This window comes from Setaria viridis, chromosome 4 (assembly GCF_005286985.2).
Source record: "Setaria viridis chromosome 4, Setaria_viridis_v4.0, whole genome shotgun sequence".
Classification (NCBI taxonomy): domain Eukaryota; kingdom Viridiplantae; phylum Streptophyta; class Magnoliopsida; order Poales; family Poaceae; genus Setaria; species Setaria viridis.
This window is the reverse complement of record NC_048266.2, coordinates 12,663,245-12,678,363: the sequence shown is the minus strand read 5'-3', so window position 1 is coordinate 12,678,363 and position 15,119 is coordinate 12,663,245. Positions and strand designations below refer to the sequence as shown.

At 46.1% G+C, this 15,119-nt stretch overlaps 1 protein-coding gene across 1 annotated transcript; it reads left to right on the top strand.

Annotated features, from left to right (window-relative positions):
- Positions 1-3,182: 3,182 nt before the first annotated feature.
- Positions 3,183-7,494, top strand: LOC117853168 (rhamnogalacturonan I rhamnosyltransferase 1). The gene is made up of 8 exons (XM_034735539.2): positions 3,183-4,063; positions 5,075-5,142; positions 5,243-5,331; positions 5,433-5,598; positions 5,684-5,973; positions 6,095-6,299; positions 6,414-6,571; positions 6,765-7,494. The coding sequence occupies exons 1-8, from the start codon at positions 3,757-3,759 to the stop codon at positions 7,006-7,008; spliced, it is 1,527 nt and encodes a 508-aa protein (XP_034591430.1). The 5' UTR covers positions 3,183-3,756; the 3' UTR covers positions 7,009-7,494.
- Positions 7,495-15,119: the final 7,625 nt, after the last annotated feature.

Genomic DNA, 15,119 nt, shown 5'->3' with positions numbered 1-15,119 from the left:
GTACCGGAATTGTTAAAAACAAAATTTTCGTGTACAGCTGACATCGGATTTTAGCTGATAAAAACCTATGTCTGGTTGAGGACTCGTTAATATAAGGATTAATTTGATGGGATCAGCCAAACAAGGAGAGGCAAGCTAAATAAAGAAAGTGCATGCAGAGAAGATAGGCCTGAAGATAATTGGAATAAACAAAGGAAGGTTACCACATGGTTCTTGGTTTACTTTACATGTATCTCGTCGAAGGAGTCTGGTTAATCATGTATGCGGATCAGTCTTGCGGATGAGCCGGACAAGGAAGCTTCATGAGCAAGGATTCTACATAAGGGAAAATAGAGTCCATGTATCTTAAGATTTCTATAGTTAGCTACTTAAGTTTGGTTTAGTTTAAGAGTATAAATATGTACCCGTAGAGTTTGTAAAAGGTTATCTATCAACAATCAATACAACCTTTCAGCGACGTGCCGCTAAAATCCTAAGAGCAGGAGTAGAGTAGATTCGACAAGTTCTTTCTAGCGCGCAAGGCTGCATCGGCTTCGATCTCGGGCAAGCTTGTAAGTATCGTCACTCGGTCATTACGATCTCTATCAAAACTTTTTAAGTTAAGTCTTATATTTGATATTGTTGTGTGGCTAGTTATCGAGTTATCTTAGATCTAACCAGGTTGTCTTCATCGGCTCCCTTGCCTTGTTTAAACGTTCAGAGTTATCAGATCGTATCGGCTAGCAGACTCTGCATGCTTTTACTGCTTTATATATGCTAGGTACGATAGATCTTTACCCCTACCCCTCGTATTGCTAACTGTTAAGCCTCTGACGTCAGCATGTTACCATTGAGAGTCGATGCTTCGGTCAGGTCTTATCCGTATCTCACGGAAGCATGATGACATTATTGAGCCGATAGGGGCGCATGCGAGGCCCTATTGCTGCGAGTCTGTCTGTTAAGATTAACGTGTCGAAGTTAATGCCCTCTCATCGTATTACCTTGTCTAAGATCATGACATTGATTAGACTTTGTTACCTTAATAGGCTTGTAAGCGGTAGGCAAGAGGTCTTTGGTGATTGTGCTCTAGTTTTTTACATTGTCAGATCAAGGTTAACGCTCTCTCATTCATGTTGCCTTGTCTAAGTTCAATACACTTATCAAGACATTAATTAAAATCTGTTAATGTATCCGGCTTGCGTACAGTCAGCATCAGCTAGTCCTTGTTGCAATGTTCTAATCTTTTAAGTTAGTAGATTGATGCCAATGTCCTCTCATTCGTGTTACCTTATCTGAGTTCAATACACTTATCAGGGCATTGGCTAGATATGTTAATCTATCTAATGTGCGCATTAACAAGGGTTCCCTTTTATGGCTGTTGTGTTACAATGCTTTTATCCTAGCTCGCAGTCTCATATAGCCGATGGCACATGCCATTAAATGTTTTATTTATTTACACTGCATAATTACATTAAATAATCTATCATGTTGTGATGTTTACTATCTATAAGCTCGAAGGCTGCGTCGCCTATCGGCTCGTGAATTTTACGTTTCCCTTGTCAATTGCAGGTCAAATTGATTGGCACACCTTGCATCACTCACGAGCCGATTTGGAGTCTGTACTGGAGTTAAGAGATCCCCCAGATCCTCTATGTTATTCCACGCAGAAGCTTGAGGTTTAGATTTTACGTCAACAGTAGGTGGTAGCTACGCGTGCAATGGACTGTCTCCAATTCCTTGTGTACATGAACGTATTTATTTCTTTCCATCCACTATTGTTTTTTACTATGTGAGAAATGAAATGGTACTTTTATTTGGTGCTGTAGAGTTGTGAAAAAAGTCATGCCCCTCTCCTTTTTAAAGTGATGTTAGCTCTTTTTTTTTCTCAATGAAAGCTATTAACTCGATCCAATTTCAACGACCCAGTCGAATTCACATGTGTGTTTTAAGTTCAGCGAATATAACAAGATGCAAGAACACACAATCTTTTTACCCAGCCCAAAAGTTTATCAATAGCATTGGAAAATGCAACACCCGACCATCAAATTTGTGGGTAGGGTGCAGAAATATACACAGATGGTTTTAGAATATACTTCCTCTGTTCTGAATTGTAGGTCGTTTTGGCTTTTTAAAGTTCATAGATACATTATCTAGTTGTTTAGATATATAATAATATCTATGAACGTAGAAAAGTCAAAATAAGAAGTGTTATAATGCATAAATAAAGATATATACTAACGAATCAAAGCTACTCGATAAAATTTACTCGTAAAGCTAGAATGGAGCTTGGTTTCAATGAGTGAGGACTACTAGGGAATCTAAAATGAGAAATCGCTCGATAATAGAAACATTTATCAACGCAGCATGTAGAAAACTTAGGGCTAGGCTGTCCTAAGGGATAATAGTTTCATATATATTTTGCCAAGAAACTTCTATTTGTTTTCCTCTGGATTGTCCTGTCCTTGAGACAGAGCTTGCCACAACACGCAAGGATGTGTCAAAAACAATATTTCACCGACCCCCCACCCCCCAAAAAAAATCACCAACGGAGTACGGACGAGACCCTATGCATGCAGTCAGCTGTAAAAAGTTCCTTGATACTCCTCCCTGCAGCGCGTCATTCAACCCTAGCGTAGCATCAATGAAAGAATTAAGAATTGGAGATACCAACACCGGCATGTGACCTATCAAAAAAAAACAGCGCCACTCCGGTCCCTGCCCCCTGCACCAGGGTAAACCCCAGCGTCCAGCGCAGCCGAAGAAATGCGCAGGAGCAACGTGCAAGTGGGACTGCCTCGTCTCGCCGGTTAAAAACGCCGCGCCGGCGGTGACATTCCCGGCCGGGCCGGGCCGCAGCCACCGTCGTCACGGGTGGCGCGCCGTCCCACGCTCAACAGCAAAGGCAGCAACCAGCCAACCATCCACCCCCGATGCCATGCCGCGTCCATGCTCCGCCCCCCACTTGCCCAAATGCCAACCACCTCTCCCCCGGCCGATCCTTGCCGTCCGCCCCCACGGCTTTCCGCACCGCGTCAAATCCTGGCCCTCCACGTGCGCACCCCCCCCCCCCCCCCCCCCCCCTCGGGAGATTACGACAGACGCCGCTCTGAGAAGCATCAACGCCGCTACGCGCACCCGCCACTGGCCAAACAACCACCACCACAGCGCCGAAGCGCAGGCAGCGAGCCAGCGAGGCGAGGCACCGACGCCCAAAAATAACTAGGCGTCCCCACAAATCGCTCCCACCTTCCCCTCACCCCCTCCTCGCTCCGCTGCGCTAGCGCTGCTACCCCCGTCCCCCCGAGATCCACGCCGCGTCCTCTCCGCCGGCCTGCCCCCCCCTCGCCTGCGGCGGCCGACGCTGCCTCCCCCGCGATCTCGCCGCGCCCGCGGCCGACCGAGCAAGCGCGGCCGGTTTTTGGCTGCCCGGTCGAGGGAGCCGCTACACAGGAGGAGGAGGAGGAGGACGCTGGCCGTGGTGGTGAGGAGGCGCGGTGCCTTAGCTAGAGGCTCGCGGCGGCCGGATTCGGGCGAGGACCGCGTTTGCGGGCGCCGGTGAGGCTCTCGTTTTTCCTGCGAAGCTCGCGTAGGCTGGAGCCTCGGGCGGCGGTGCTGGTTGGGGGCAAGGAAGGAGGAGGAGAGGCCCTGTTCCCAGCCGCATTGGGCGGGGGTAGCGCGGCGGGTGCGCCGAGGACGCGGCGGATTTGATTCGGGAGGAGGAGCTTCGTTCCCAACGCCGTCGGTGGCTCTCGCCCCTTCTTGCTTGGTCCATGGTCCATGGGGTGGAAGGTGGCGTCAGGGGGTAAGGCGGCGGCGGCGGCCAGCGAGAAGCTCAGGTTCCCTCCCTCCTCCGCCGCCGCGCGCTCGCGGATGAAGCTCTGGGTCGTGCGCGCCACCACCACGGTGCTGCTCTGGACCTGCGTCGTGCAGCTCACCGCCGTCGGCGACAACTGGGGCCCGCGGGTGCTCAAGGGCTGGCCGTCCTGCCTCACCGCGCCCGAGGAGGAGGCCGCGGCGCTCCCCGGCGCCGCCTTCGCCGCGCGCCCGCAGCCCGTCGTCGAGAAGGCCGCGCTGCCGCCCAAGAGTGAGTCGCCTGGCTTGGTCCCATCTTCTTCTCTAGTTGCCTCCTCGCTTTCGTCCGTCCTGTTCCGACCTGCTGTCTTGCGGCTGGACAATGCGGCTCCCAGCTGGACATTGACAGCCTGCCTGCATTGTGGTAGATCCCTCCAAATCTCCTGTGGACATTTCCTCGGCATTGCATGAAAATGACTGCTGGTTGGTGACAATTTCGGTCGCTTTCTTGTGCTCAAATTGGCAAGCCCTGGATAATCTTGGTTGCATCATGTGGATTTCGTTGTGGGTAATGTCACCTGCAATGCTTTGTGCAGCATTTGATAATGCTGTCACGCACTCACATGGTTTCGATGATACTGAATCGCCATATTCATATCAAAGTTTAGCTTGGGCCGTGCATGCCATTCGTGTTGCATTGGCATAGTATCGGAAAATGCATGATACCCTTTCGGTCGGTAGGTCAACAGTTTTTGTCATTCTGGTCTTTGTATTCTGATCATGATATTTGCGGTCTGGGGTTTCCATGTTAGGATCGTACTTTTTAGGTGGGCCACGTTTCCATAGGCTTGGTTGGGTAGCAATCATTCATGAAACTGATGGTTTCTTCATCCATAATTTCATAATTGTTTCTTCACATGGATGGCAAAGTACATTCTCAGAAACTCTTGGGTAGCTACATCTTGGGCCTTTTTTCTAGTAACTGCATTTGGTGAAGAACCCGTGGATCGGTCAATTGGGAAGTAACTTAGCTCTTAGGACACGTTCCAACTCAGACACAGAAGGAGTCATGCTAATTTTCCCTATACAACAAAGGCATTGGTCAACACATTATTGCACACTGCATTTCCATTGACAGCTGAATGCCTTTCCTTATGAATGACTGGAAAAGTGTGCTCACAATTTCCTGTTGCTACTCAAGTACTCAATGTGCACCAGCACTTTATGGTCTTTGAATAGTATAATAGTTTGTGAATGTTCTAGTATTTCCTGTCCCTGATGTTTTGTTGTCATTTCCTTCCAGGAATATATAGGAACAATGGTTATTTGATGGTTTCGTGCAATGGTGGGCTTAACCAAATGCGAGCTGCAGTAAGCAATTGGAAAACCCTTATTTCTATTAATTCAGCAGTTTGCCTACAACGTCTGGCCCTTAACACTGGTTTCTGCCCTTCTTTACTTTTTTTTTCAGATATGTGACATGGTCGTAATTGCAAGATATTTGAATGTAACTTTAGTTGTTCCAGAGTTAGATAAGACTTCATTTTGGAATGATCCAAGGTGCTGTTTGGCGACTTTAATTTATTTTTCAAACTATTATTGGTACTTGTGTTTATGTTAGCTGAAGCTAACTTCAGCAATTTATTCTATCATGCATGCAGCGAGTTCCAAGACATATTTGATGTCGAGCACTTTATAACCTCATTACGAGGTGAAGTCCGCATTCTGAGAGAATTGCCCCCGAGGGTAAAGAGAAGGGTTGAACTTGGAATGTTTCACTCCATGCCACCAATTAGTTGGTCTGATATTTCCTATTATCAAAATCAGGTAAGTTGCATCTTACTTTATGTCATGACTGCTCTGCTTTGCAGAATTTATTGTATAAACTGATGCTTGATTAATTTTGAATCAGATTCTTCCTTTGATTCGCAAGTACAAGGTTCTCCATCTGAATAGAACTGATGCCAGGCTAGCAAACAATGGTTTACCAATTGACATCCAGAAACTGCGATGCCGAGTAAATTATGCCTCTCTCAGATTTACCCCTCAAATTGAAGAGTTGGGCAAGCGAGTAATTAGAATACTTCGCCAAAATGGCCCTTTCTTGGTCCTTCATTTACGTTATGAAATGGATATGCTGGCATTCTCTGGCTGTACACAAGGTTGCAGTAATGAAGAGGCAGAAGAGCTTACAAGAATGAGGTGAATTTCTGCTTGGAATTGTAACTTTATCCTGCAGTGGAATTTTGCTTGTTATTTCTTATTTGTAGTTTTTCTTAGACAACAGTTGACTGGACATGCTCCAAACTACTCTTGGCTTCAGGTATGCTTATCCATGGTGGAAAGAGAAAGTGATTGACTCAGACTTAAAAAGAAAAGATGGCCTTTGCCCGTTGACACCTGAGGAGACTGCTCTTGTCCTCAGAGCATTGGACATCGATAGAAGTATGCAAATATACATTGCTGCTGGAGAAATATATGGTGGAAAGCGCAGGATGGCTGCTCTAACTTCAGCATACCCGAATGTGGTATGGACATGATAGAATATGTTATGCATCTATTGTATCGTGCTTGTGTTGTACAGTACTCTTCTACCTGCCCTCTTCTCCTTGCTAATATTCTGATTTAACCATTGTGCGTAGGTGAGGAAGGAGACACTTTTGGAACCTTCTGATCTGATGTTCTTCCAGAACCATTCATCACAAATGGCTGCACTAGATTACTTGGTATCTTTAGAAAGTGATATATTTGTTCCAACATATGATGGCAATATGGCTAAAGTCGTTGAGGGTCATCGGAGGTTTGCACTATTCTACTTTGTGATATAAGTTATATTCTGCATGTGCAATTTTCAGCATAATACCAGGCTGCATGCTAATAGAATTAACATCATTGTTTCTTCTGAGCGGTGCATTAATAATGTCCCGAAGAAGTGAATGGTAGAAGTTTTCAAATGTAATAATCATATATGCTCTGCCATTTGCTGTTTTCAGATTCATGGGTTTCAAGAAGACAGTCTTGTTAGACCGAAAACTTATTGTTGAGCTAGTGGACCGGTACACCAATGGTTCTCTGCAATGGGATGAGTTCTCTTCATTGATCAAGGCTGCCCATGCAAAGCGGATGGGTTCAGCTTCAAAGAGGACGGTGATTCCCGACAGACCCAAGGAAGAGGATTACTTCTATGCCAATCCCCAAGAATGCCTCCAAGATCGTGATCTTCTACAAACATCATGATATCCTCTCATGTCTATATACCGCATTCACATTATACCATTCTTTTGCAAATGCAACTGAACCTAAAAGGCGATATTTTGAAGTCAGACAAGCGACTCGGCTCTGTACGAGTCATAGTTGAGGCCTACCTGTAAAACTTGAGGAAAGGGTGAAAGGGGGGTGTTGGATGTAGTTGGTAAATACACATTATAGCATGGAGTGGGGATTTGTTCATTCCACCAAATAAAAGAGATGGTCTTGTATAGATGGCGATAGAATTTATTTACCACTAAGAGGGATGTAATTTAAGAGAGAACTGAGAGATGCAGCTGGGTTCCTGACTTCCTGCATCTGGTCTCGGGTTGTGTAACATAGCAGTTGTTGATAGCCGCCCCCATTGTCCCCACCGGCGAAATTTTGGCAACCATGTTGTTGAAAGATGTACACACTGTTTATTGTATCGATACAGCATGTATTATATGTCAATTGTGCAGAATGTTTCTACCACTTGCAGTTCTTATAGTGTGATCAGTACATTGAACTTACAAGGAGGATGCTTGTTAACCTTTGGGTTCGTGATCTATGGCATCACGGAGGATTACTATATGGGGGAAACATTGGTGAACGGGTAGATTGTCGATGTTCATAATTTCTCCATGTGGGCAATAACAATGCAGAGCGTCCTTGTATAAAAGAAAAAATGCAGAGCGTTTTATCAGTTTGCTTGTTTCCGTTGGCAGAAAATGCCAAGGTACTTTTCTTTCCCTACTGGCAGCTGGAGCTGTAGGCTGTGTGCTTTTGTCAGCTGTTCGTGTTTAGTTATCACTTGTCAATTGTCGTAACCAGTTGGCTCTCTTGGGATTCACTTTATACTAAAATATTTTAGTTGCTGACTGTTAAGAGTGTTTGATTCACGCTCAGGTAACGTGAAGGGAAATGGAATCAGGTGATGATGGTAGAATCACTGATTGCAGACTTACTTCGGTTGGATGCAGGGGTGTGTTTGGTTTTGGTTTGCAGCTAAGGGGCGACAAGACAGTGTACAAACTTGAAAACCATGATAAGTCATGCACTAGCAAGACAACTAATATGCCGAAACATGACAAGAACACCAGAGTGATGCCCATGTTCCCTTGACTATGCTAACCAGAACACCGTTAAATCATACACAGGCGTCGAGCCTCTATCCCAAACCAACATAGTAGGGTACTCAGCCCAGGCTGAAACCCAAGCAAGCAAACTGCAAAACAAAAGTAAAATGAGACACTCCAAACTTCAGTTTCGTCGCAGGTTGCTGACTAGTTCTACGGTAAACGATCACATGAACTCTTAGACATGCAGGCGCCCTATCTTTTCCCACCACCTATCTGCTTCATTCTCCTCCTCTACATTAAAGAGGGAACAAGTTAAACTAAAGAGTCCCAACCAAATACAATCTAATGACCAAACTAAACCAGAGAGACACCAAATAAGTGGTATATCGATTCAGTAAATGTGTTCAGCCTACCGCTTAGTTCAGGCTGGAATCGGAATGCAGGATTCGAAAACGTGGCACCAACTACGTGGCACCGTGGTAGAGCATTGGCCACCGCTGACTCTAGCCGTTGGTTTTCTCTTTCAAAAGAAAAGAAAAACCCCATAGGTTTCAGAATGTAAACTAAAAGGCCTTGGTTTGAATGGGGGCCTGGATGGCCAGCCAGCGACCACTGGGCCGGACTGCGCGGCTGAGTGCTCATATGGGTTGGTAGGTGACCTGTCATTCTGCTCTTGCTCATACTGGGCCGGACCTCGCGGCCTAAGTGCTCTTGTGGGCCGTCCATTCGTCCACGGGCCCCGCCTACCCCTACTTTCGCTTTCGCTTTTGCTCTTTTACAGCCTCCTCACGCACACCGTGTGTGGGTCTAGTTTGGTTGGACACTAGACACTTGGACGTACTGGCGCTTTATTCATTCCGAGTGGCCCCACCGGGCCCGCTCAGCCCCAGCAGATTCCTGTTTGTTTCCGCTTAAGTTTATCAGTGGAAATAAGTGAGAATCCCGCCAACCGTTTTGCTTATTTCTACCGATTATCGCTTATGTAGTAAGCCGCTTCAAAGATTTAAACTATGAGAAACAAAAAGCGAGAAGTGAGAAAATTTTCACCTAGATTATAATCCAAACGTGATTAGAAGAAGTGTATCCAAATAGGACCTTAGTCCACTCACCCGCATCGTAGAAATTCCATCAATCGGCAGACGGCGGGGGAAATGTTGGCATGAATTTGATGCGTGTAGGTGCGGCGGAGCCTGTGCCAAGAGGTCAGCTCGTTGCTCGTTATGTAAGCTTTGCCGGCGGATCAAGAATCTGTATGATGCAGTAGATTGGAGGTGGTAATGTATTATGGCCCTTAAGCCTCCTCATTTACAATTTAACATAATAAGTAATTAGTACTATAGCAAATAGTATTTTAGCCCCTCCCTATTAAACCTGATCTTTAAAATTGTTAGGTCAGGAAGATCACATAGAACTGTGGTCGTGTATATTTTTTCCAAATTAAACGCTCGGACTGCAGTGTTGTCCATCTGCTTCCGATCCGGAGGCACTCGCAAGTCTCAAACTACACGCTTGGTTCTTCTTTTTTTGAAAATGAGTCGCTGCTTCTTTCTCTTGCAGGCAGCATCATCCTATTTTGCTCTTCGGAGCTCCAAGGGCCAAAGACGCGAGGATAGCTACCGTAGTACAATGGTACATTAATTCATGGCATTTTCTGACACCGCTTCCTGCTGCTAATATTGCCCTTTACAACCTCCAAGGGTCGCAACTGGTGGTTTACGAAGGTTGCTATGCAATGCAACGGTGTGTCAGGTCGTTTTTTTTGCCGATCCAGAGATGAATACGCATATGGGATGATGAGTGGCTCGTAGTCACTTTTAGCAAGAACAAGAACAAATCTATTTCATCACCGCGATGTTTCATGTACATACGGACACACCGTTAGATACAGTGTTAGAGTATCTTAGACGTATGGATAATCCGTGATAACTTTCCTTTATCTCCAGAAGATGTTTCTTTTCTCCAAAGCCATGTACTCTTATGTAAACAAACCATAGGGCTTAGGGCTGAAGTAAATGCATGCAGAATCAGAACTAATAAGAAGTCTATGTCTGAATAAAAGTTTATCTACGTACTCAGCTAGCTTGTTGCGCCTCTAATTATAATTTATGGCAAGCATAAGGATTTATCTCATGAAATAAATCTAGCTTGTTAGATACAGGAACACATTTTTCTAAAATATGTAAACGAACTCATCATTTTATGAGCTTCAAGACATCCCTTAGGCACCAATGCTAATTCCTCCAATTCATCGAATTTCCACTCCTATAACCTCTATTCATCACATATGTTCGTTCGTATGTGCCTTTATTGTTCCAACAACTGTCGCGGGAGCTGGTGTGATAGGCCATCTTCTCGTGCATCACTATTTAGACTCAAATTATAAACACGAAGGTCGTTTGAGATGCAACTGCTATATGGCAACTTAACATTCAATTAGGACAAACTAATTATAACTTAAAAACCAACAAGTTAGATTATCCTACCTAAATGCCAATGTTTAAAACTAAAACAGAAGGAGCAAAATTAGTAGGCGAGGGAAGGGGAGATTTGGGATTTGTTTTGAGTCACAGGTGGTACTCCGAGATGGTTGCTATATAGTTCCAGGTAGCATCCTGACAACACCAATGGTGTGAAAAAAAAAAAAGACAAGTTGAGATTAGACGACATGGCCAGTCGTCAACATCATGAAAAGAATCGTCAAGGATTTTTCCATCAGTGCATAGGTTAAGAGATCGATCTTTCCTCAAACAAACCAAAAAGAAAGGGAAGATGTTGAAGAGTGGATCAAACAAGATCGCTAATCGAAAGCTACGGGGCGGGAGGGGAGGGACCAAGGGAATCGATCAACACGCGGCCCAGCAGCCCCGGCTGGACGGCGCGCGGGCAATGATTGCGGCGAGCGCCTCCCCACGTGCGGCGGTCGCGGCGACAGGGCCGCAGCACGCAGGGTGATCCGCTGGGGCCCATGCTCGCGGGGGAGGGGAGTGAAGTGAAGTATTCCGTGAATGGGCGAGGATCGCGCCGTTGGGAATGAAATAGGAGCACGTGGACGGCTGAGATGGAACAGGGTGGTCCCTGGTCAAGGGAATCTCTGCGGATACGGACATCCTACGTGGACTTAGTGCATGTTTGGTTTAGGTTAAAGTTGCTTATTTGGAGTTGCTTATTTTTAGTCTAGTTGTTTGGATACCCTTGCTTATGAGCATTGAATGAGTTGGACATTGTCATATTTACCCCTAGCTGTTTGGAGAAAGAGAGAGAGGAGTAGAGTGCATTGAATGAGGGTAGGAGGTGTAAAGTGCACCTTTTAGTCCCCATAAGCAACCTAATAAGTAAGGGTGATTGGTTTCATAAGCAAATAAGTTGCTTATTTTAAGTTGCTTATGCATAAGCAACTCAAACCAAATAGACCCTTAGGTGGAGGGTCTCAGACAGTTTGAGGTCTCAAACAGCAGTGTCCGACGGAGGGAGTGCAGAGATACTCCTTTTTCTTATATACGTGCATCCTGCCCTCCACATTCAGAATATTTAGCCTGTTCGCTTCAGCTTATTCAGTCGGCTTATCAGCCATCAAACAGTATTTTTCTCTCACAACAAATCAGCCATTTCAGCTTTTCAGCCGGCTTATAAGTTGAAGCGAACAACCCCATTATCCTAGACGATTCATTTGTTTTCATTCTTTGTTTTTTGGTAATACAGATACACATATAAATTAACAATTTGTGTTACATACTAAATTTTTGTATTTTAGTACAACGTTGCACAAATGCAGCACCAAATGAGATCGGATCCCTTGCGATGCTAGAGCTTGGGCCGATTGTTAAGAGGGGGCCCGGTCTCATTGCGTTTAGATAGAGGGAGATGCAGGGGTGTGGCCCTTTATTTTAACTTGATGTAGGCTATGCTAAGTAAAACCTAGGCTAAAATCTTATCATCTGTTGAGAACTACTTTTAAGAATGCCAAATCGCATGAGCACTACAAAACTTAGCATTGTTCCTGACAGTTTCCTTATATAAGTGGCCAACAGTTATAATGTTTTTAGGTCACTAGTTACAAAAACTGTGGGTAATGAGTTTGTGTGGGATTATCTTGTTGGCAATTGCAAAAACTGTAGCTAAAGATAAAAAATTACACTACAAACATTGTGAGCCATTTAGAAAAATATACTAATGGTACTAACACTGTAGGCCACTTGCTAAAAACTGAAGGGAAAGATATAACTTCTTGTAATGGAGGGGCCAAACCAAATTGATTGAGGGGTCATGATCTATACTGTCCACCACGGCAACTTGCATGTAAAACCCCTTATTAATTATTATGGCATTTTTGCACAAATGCAAACGTGAGCTATTTCTTTGTGTTCCTTTAACCTTCAGCAAGTGCAGAAGTAGGTAGAATGCATATGCATGATAGATGTTTTGGCACAATCACTGATGAGATGTTTTCTTTTCTTCTGAAAGGGTTTGCAGTGGAAACACAATAGCCGATTGTTTGTGCACCCTTTTTTTTGTTTGCTGAGGTGGAGTGGATAGTTTTGCCACATAACCTCAGCGATTGTTGGTGTCACCTGTCAAATTGCCCCTTCGATCAACCTCTCCGATAGAAAAGTGCAACCGGTCAAGCTGTTCCGAACGATGGAAACTTATAGAAACGATCCCGTAAATCATTCGGAGTTTGACATTCCCATCATAAATCATTATGAATTATGTTGTAAATCACCATATCTCTACTCAGCTCTACTAAAAAACCACACTAAGTGAGCAGGGTATGTGGCCGCACTCCACTAAAAACAGTTCCACCAACTACATAAAACTTCTTGCAAAACACGTCCAGCTCCAGAAAAAATATGAAGCAAGAATCATATACATATACATATTTTTCTTGAAGTACCCAAAAACACTTAGATAGTGTTTGGTTCGTGCTAAGGTAATGTAAACGTAAAGGGAATCAGATTACAGTGTATTTGGAGGTGGAATGGGTGATTGCTCTCTTTGTTTGGTTGCACTCTGGTAACGTAATCAGATTACTGTGTGGGTGCTATATCTGATTACGGTGGGGGAGGAGGGGTAACAAGCTTGTATAGATATTATTTAGGTAAGGGATTCGATTACAGTGTCAATTGATTACAAACTACCGCAACCAAACATATGTAATGGGATTTGTTACCTTCAGTAATCAGATTACGTTACATTTGAGCCAACCAAACACTACCTTAGTTTCAGATCTACCGTAGAGTTGTCCACCGCCAGTTACACAACGTCCCGCTTCGCGAAAAGAAAAAACACCCTTCTCCTCCCGTTGCCCCCTCCCCTCATCCCGTCGCCGCTTCCCCATCTCACGCGAAACCCACCGCCGCCGCCCCAATCTTCGGCGAAAATGGACAGCGCGGCGACCCTCGTCCACCCAATCCTGCAATTCCTTCATCAGCTCCTCCATCCGGATCGAATTTGGCCGTGGCACCTTGGGCGGCCCAAGGGGCGGCCATGGCCGTGGTGGCCGGGGCGGCGGGTGTGGCCGTGGCTGCTAGGGCGTCTCCCGCCGTGGGGTCCGCCGTTGTGCGTGTGGCCGGGCCGCCGCCGCGCAATACGCCTCGCGCAGGCCCGCGCTGCCACCACGCGGTCCGCCGCATTGTCCATCGTCAGGCGTGTGGCTAGGCCTCCGCCGCCGCGTGCAGACCCGCACCTCCGACACCCCGCGGGGCCGCGCTGGCCGCACCTCCGCCACCCGTCACGACCGTGCTGACGCCGACGAGGAGGACGAGCCAGGGGTGGCGCCTGCGTCCTCCATGACCGCCAGGCTCGCCGTCGAGAGCTCCTGCCACGCCACCCCCGCCCCCGCGGTTGGGGGCGGCGGCGGCGGCGCCTCCGTTGCGAGTCAGGCCAAGATGCGCGCGCGGCGGGACGACGGCAGGGCGAGACGCAGACGCGCGCCGGCGGCTGGCTTGGCGGCGATGGCCGCGACGGCGAGAAAGGACTGGAGTAGACACTGAAGCAGCAGGAGCTCCCCGCTCGCGGCCAGAGCGCCATCGCCATCGCGGGGGATTGGTGGAACTAGAAGGAATTGACGAATTTTTTTTTGCCTCCAGCTTTGTTGAGGTCTGAGTTGTGATTTGGATTGAGGATTGATGAGCAGGATTGTTCTACAATTCTCATGATGATTTCTTGTAATACATGTTGCACCGTCCAAAATTGAGAAGAGAAGAGAGAGGAAGAGGAGGGGAGAAAAGAAGAGACCGATACGTGGGCCCATTCAAAGTAAAATAGACTACCAAATACGTACAACAACTTTAACAACTTTATGTTTTCACGAAGTTGGTGGAGTGGAGCTAGTTTTTTTTTTCTGCTGCCAAGCATCTCCTGTAACCGATTCAATCGGTTTCGCTGATATAGAGCCACTTCATGTCGAGTTAGCTGAGTTGAGTTCGTTAACCGCTTGCATTATGGTTATTCATTATGTTGCATTGAAGTTTTTGTGTAAATATCGAAACCACAACATTTAGCCTCTCGTGAGTAATTCTTTTTGTGTAATCTCAAAAAGGATCAAGATTTTACTAGAAGTATGTAATTTCGGTAAAGATCGTACTGGTGGCTGTTAACTTATGAAAACGTGTTAAATCCCTTGAGCATGTGCTCGCTGGGGTGGTTTTTACAACATATAGGAGGAGAACATTAGCAAAAAAAAGACTCTTGAAGACATGTCAAACTTTAAGTGACTTGTGTTTTCTTTACGGACGGAAGAAGTATACCCGATCGAATGACTACCGGATGGCGATGGACATTTGTCTTGGCACCGAATACCTCAAGATGCATGGGTTGGGAAACACCGAAACAGATACGTACTTTGGCCAGCCAGACAGCAGCCGGAGGCTCCGTTCTCCTTTCGACAGGTTGGCTGGCCTGCTACAGTGCTACCTTGTGCTGCTGTGCGCGTCGCCTTCGATCGATCGATCGATAAAAAACGATGATCCCGTCGTTTCTACCGAGTGCGCCTTTTTGCATCTTCTGGGAGACGATCGATCGACGCGTGTCGGACCCTGC

Excerpts from the sequence above, each read along its gene's own strand:
- LOC117853168 (XM_034735539.2), top strand. The coding sequence starts at position 3,757 with ATGGGGTGGAAGGTGGCGTCAGGGGGTAAGGCGGCGGCGGCGGCCAGC. Across the intron at positions 4,064-5,074 it reads GGCCGCGCTGCCGCCCAAGA|GAATATATAGGAACAATGGT; the intron begins GTGAGTCGCCTG and ends ATTTCCTTCCAG. Across the intron at positions 6,572-6,764 it reads GTCGTTGAGGGTCATCGGAG|ATTCATGGGTTTCAAGAAGA; the intron begins GTTTGCACTATT and ends TGCTGTTTTCAG.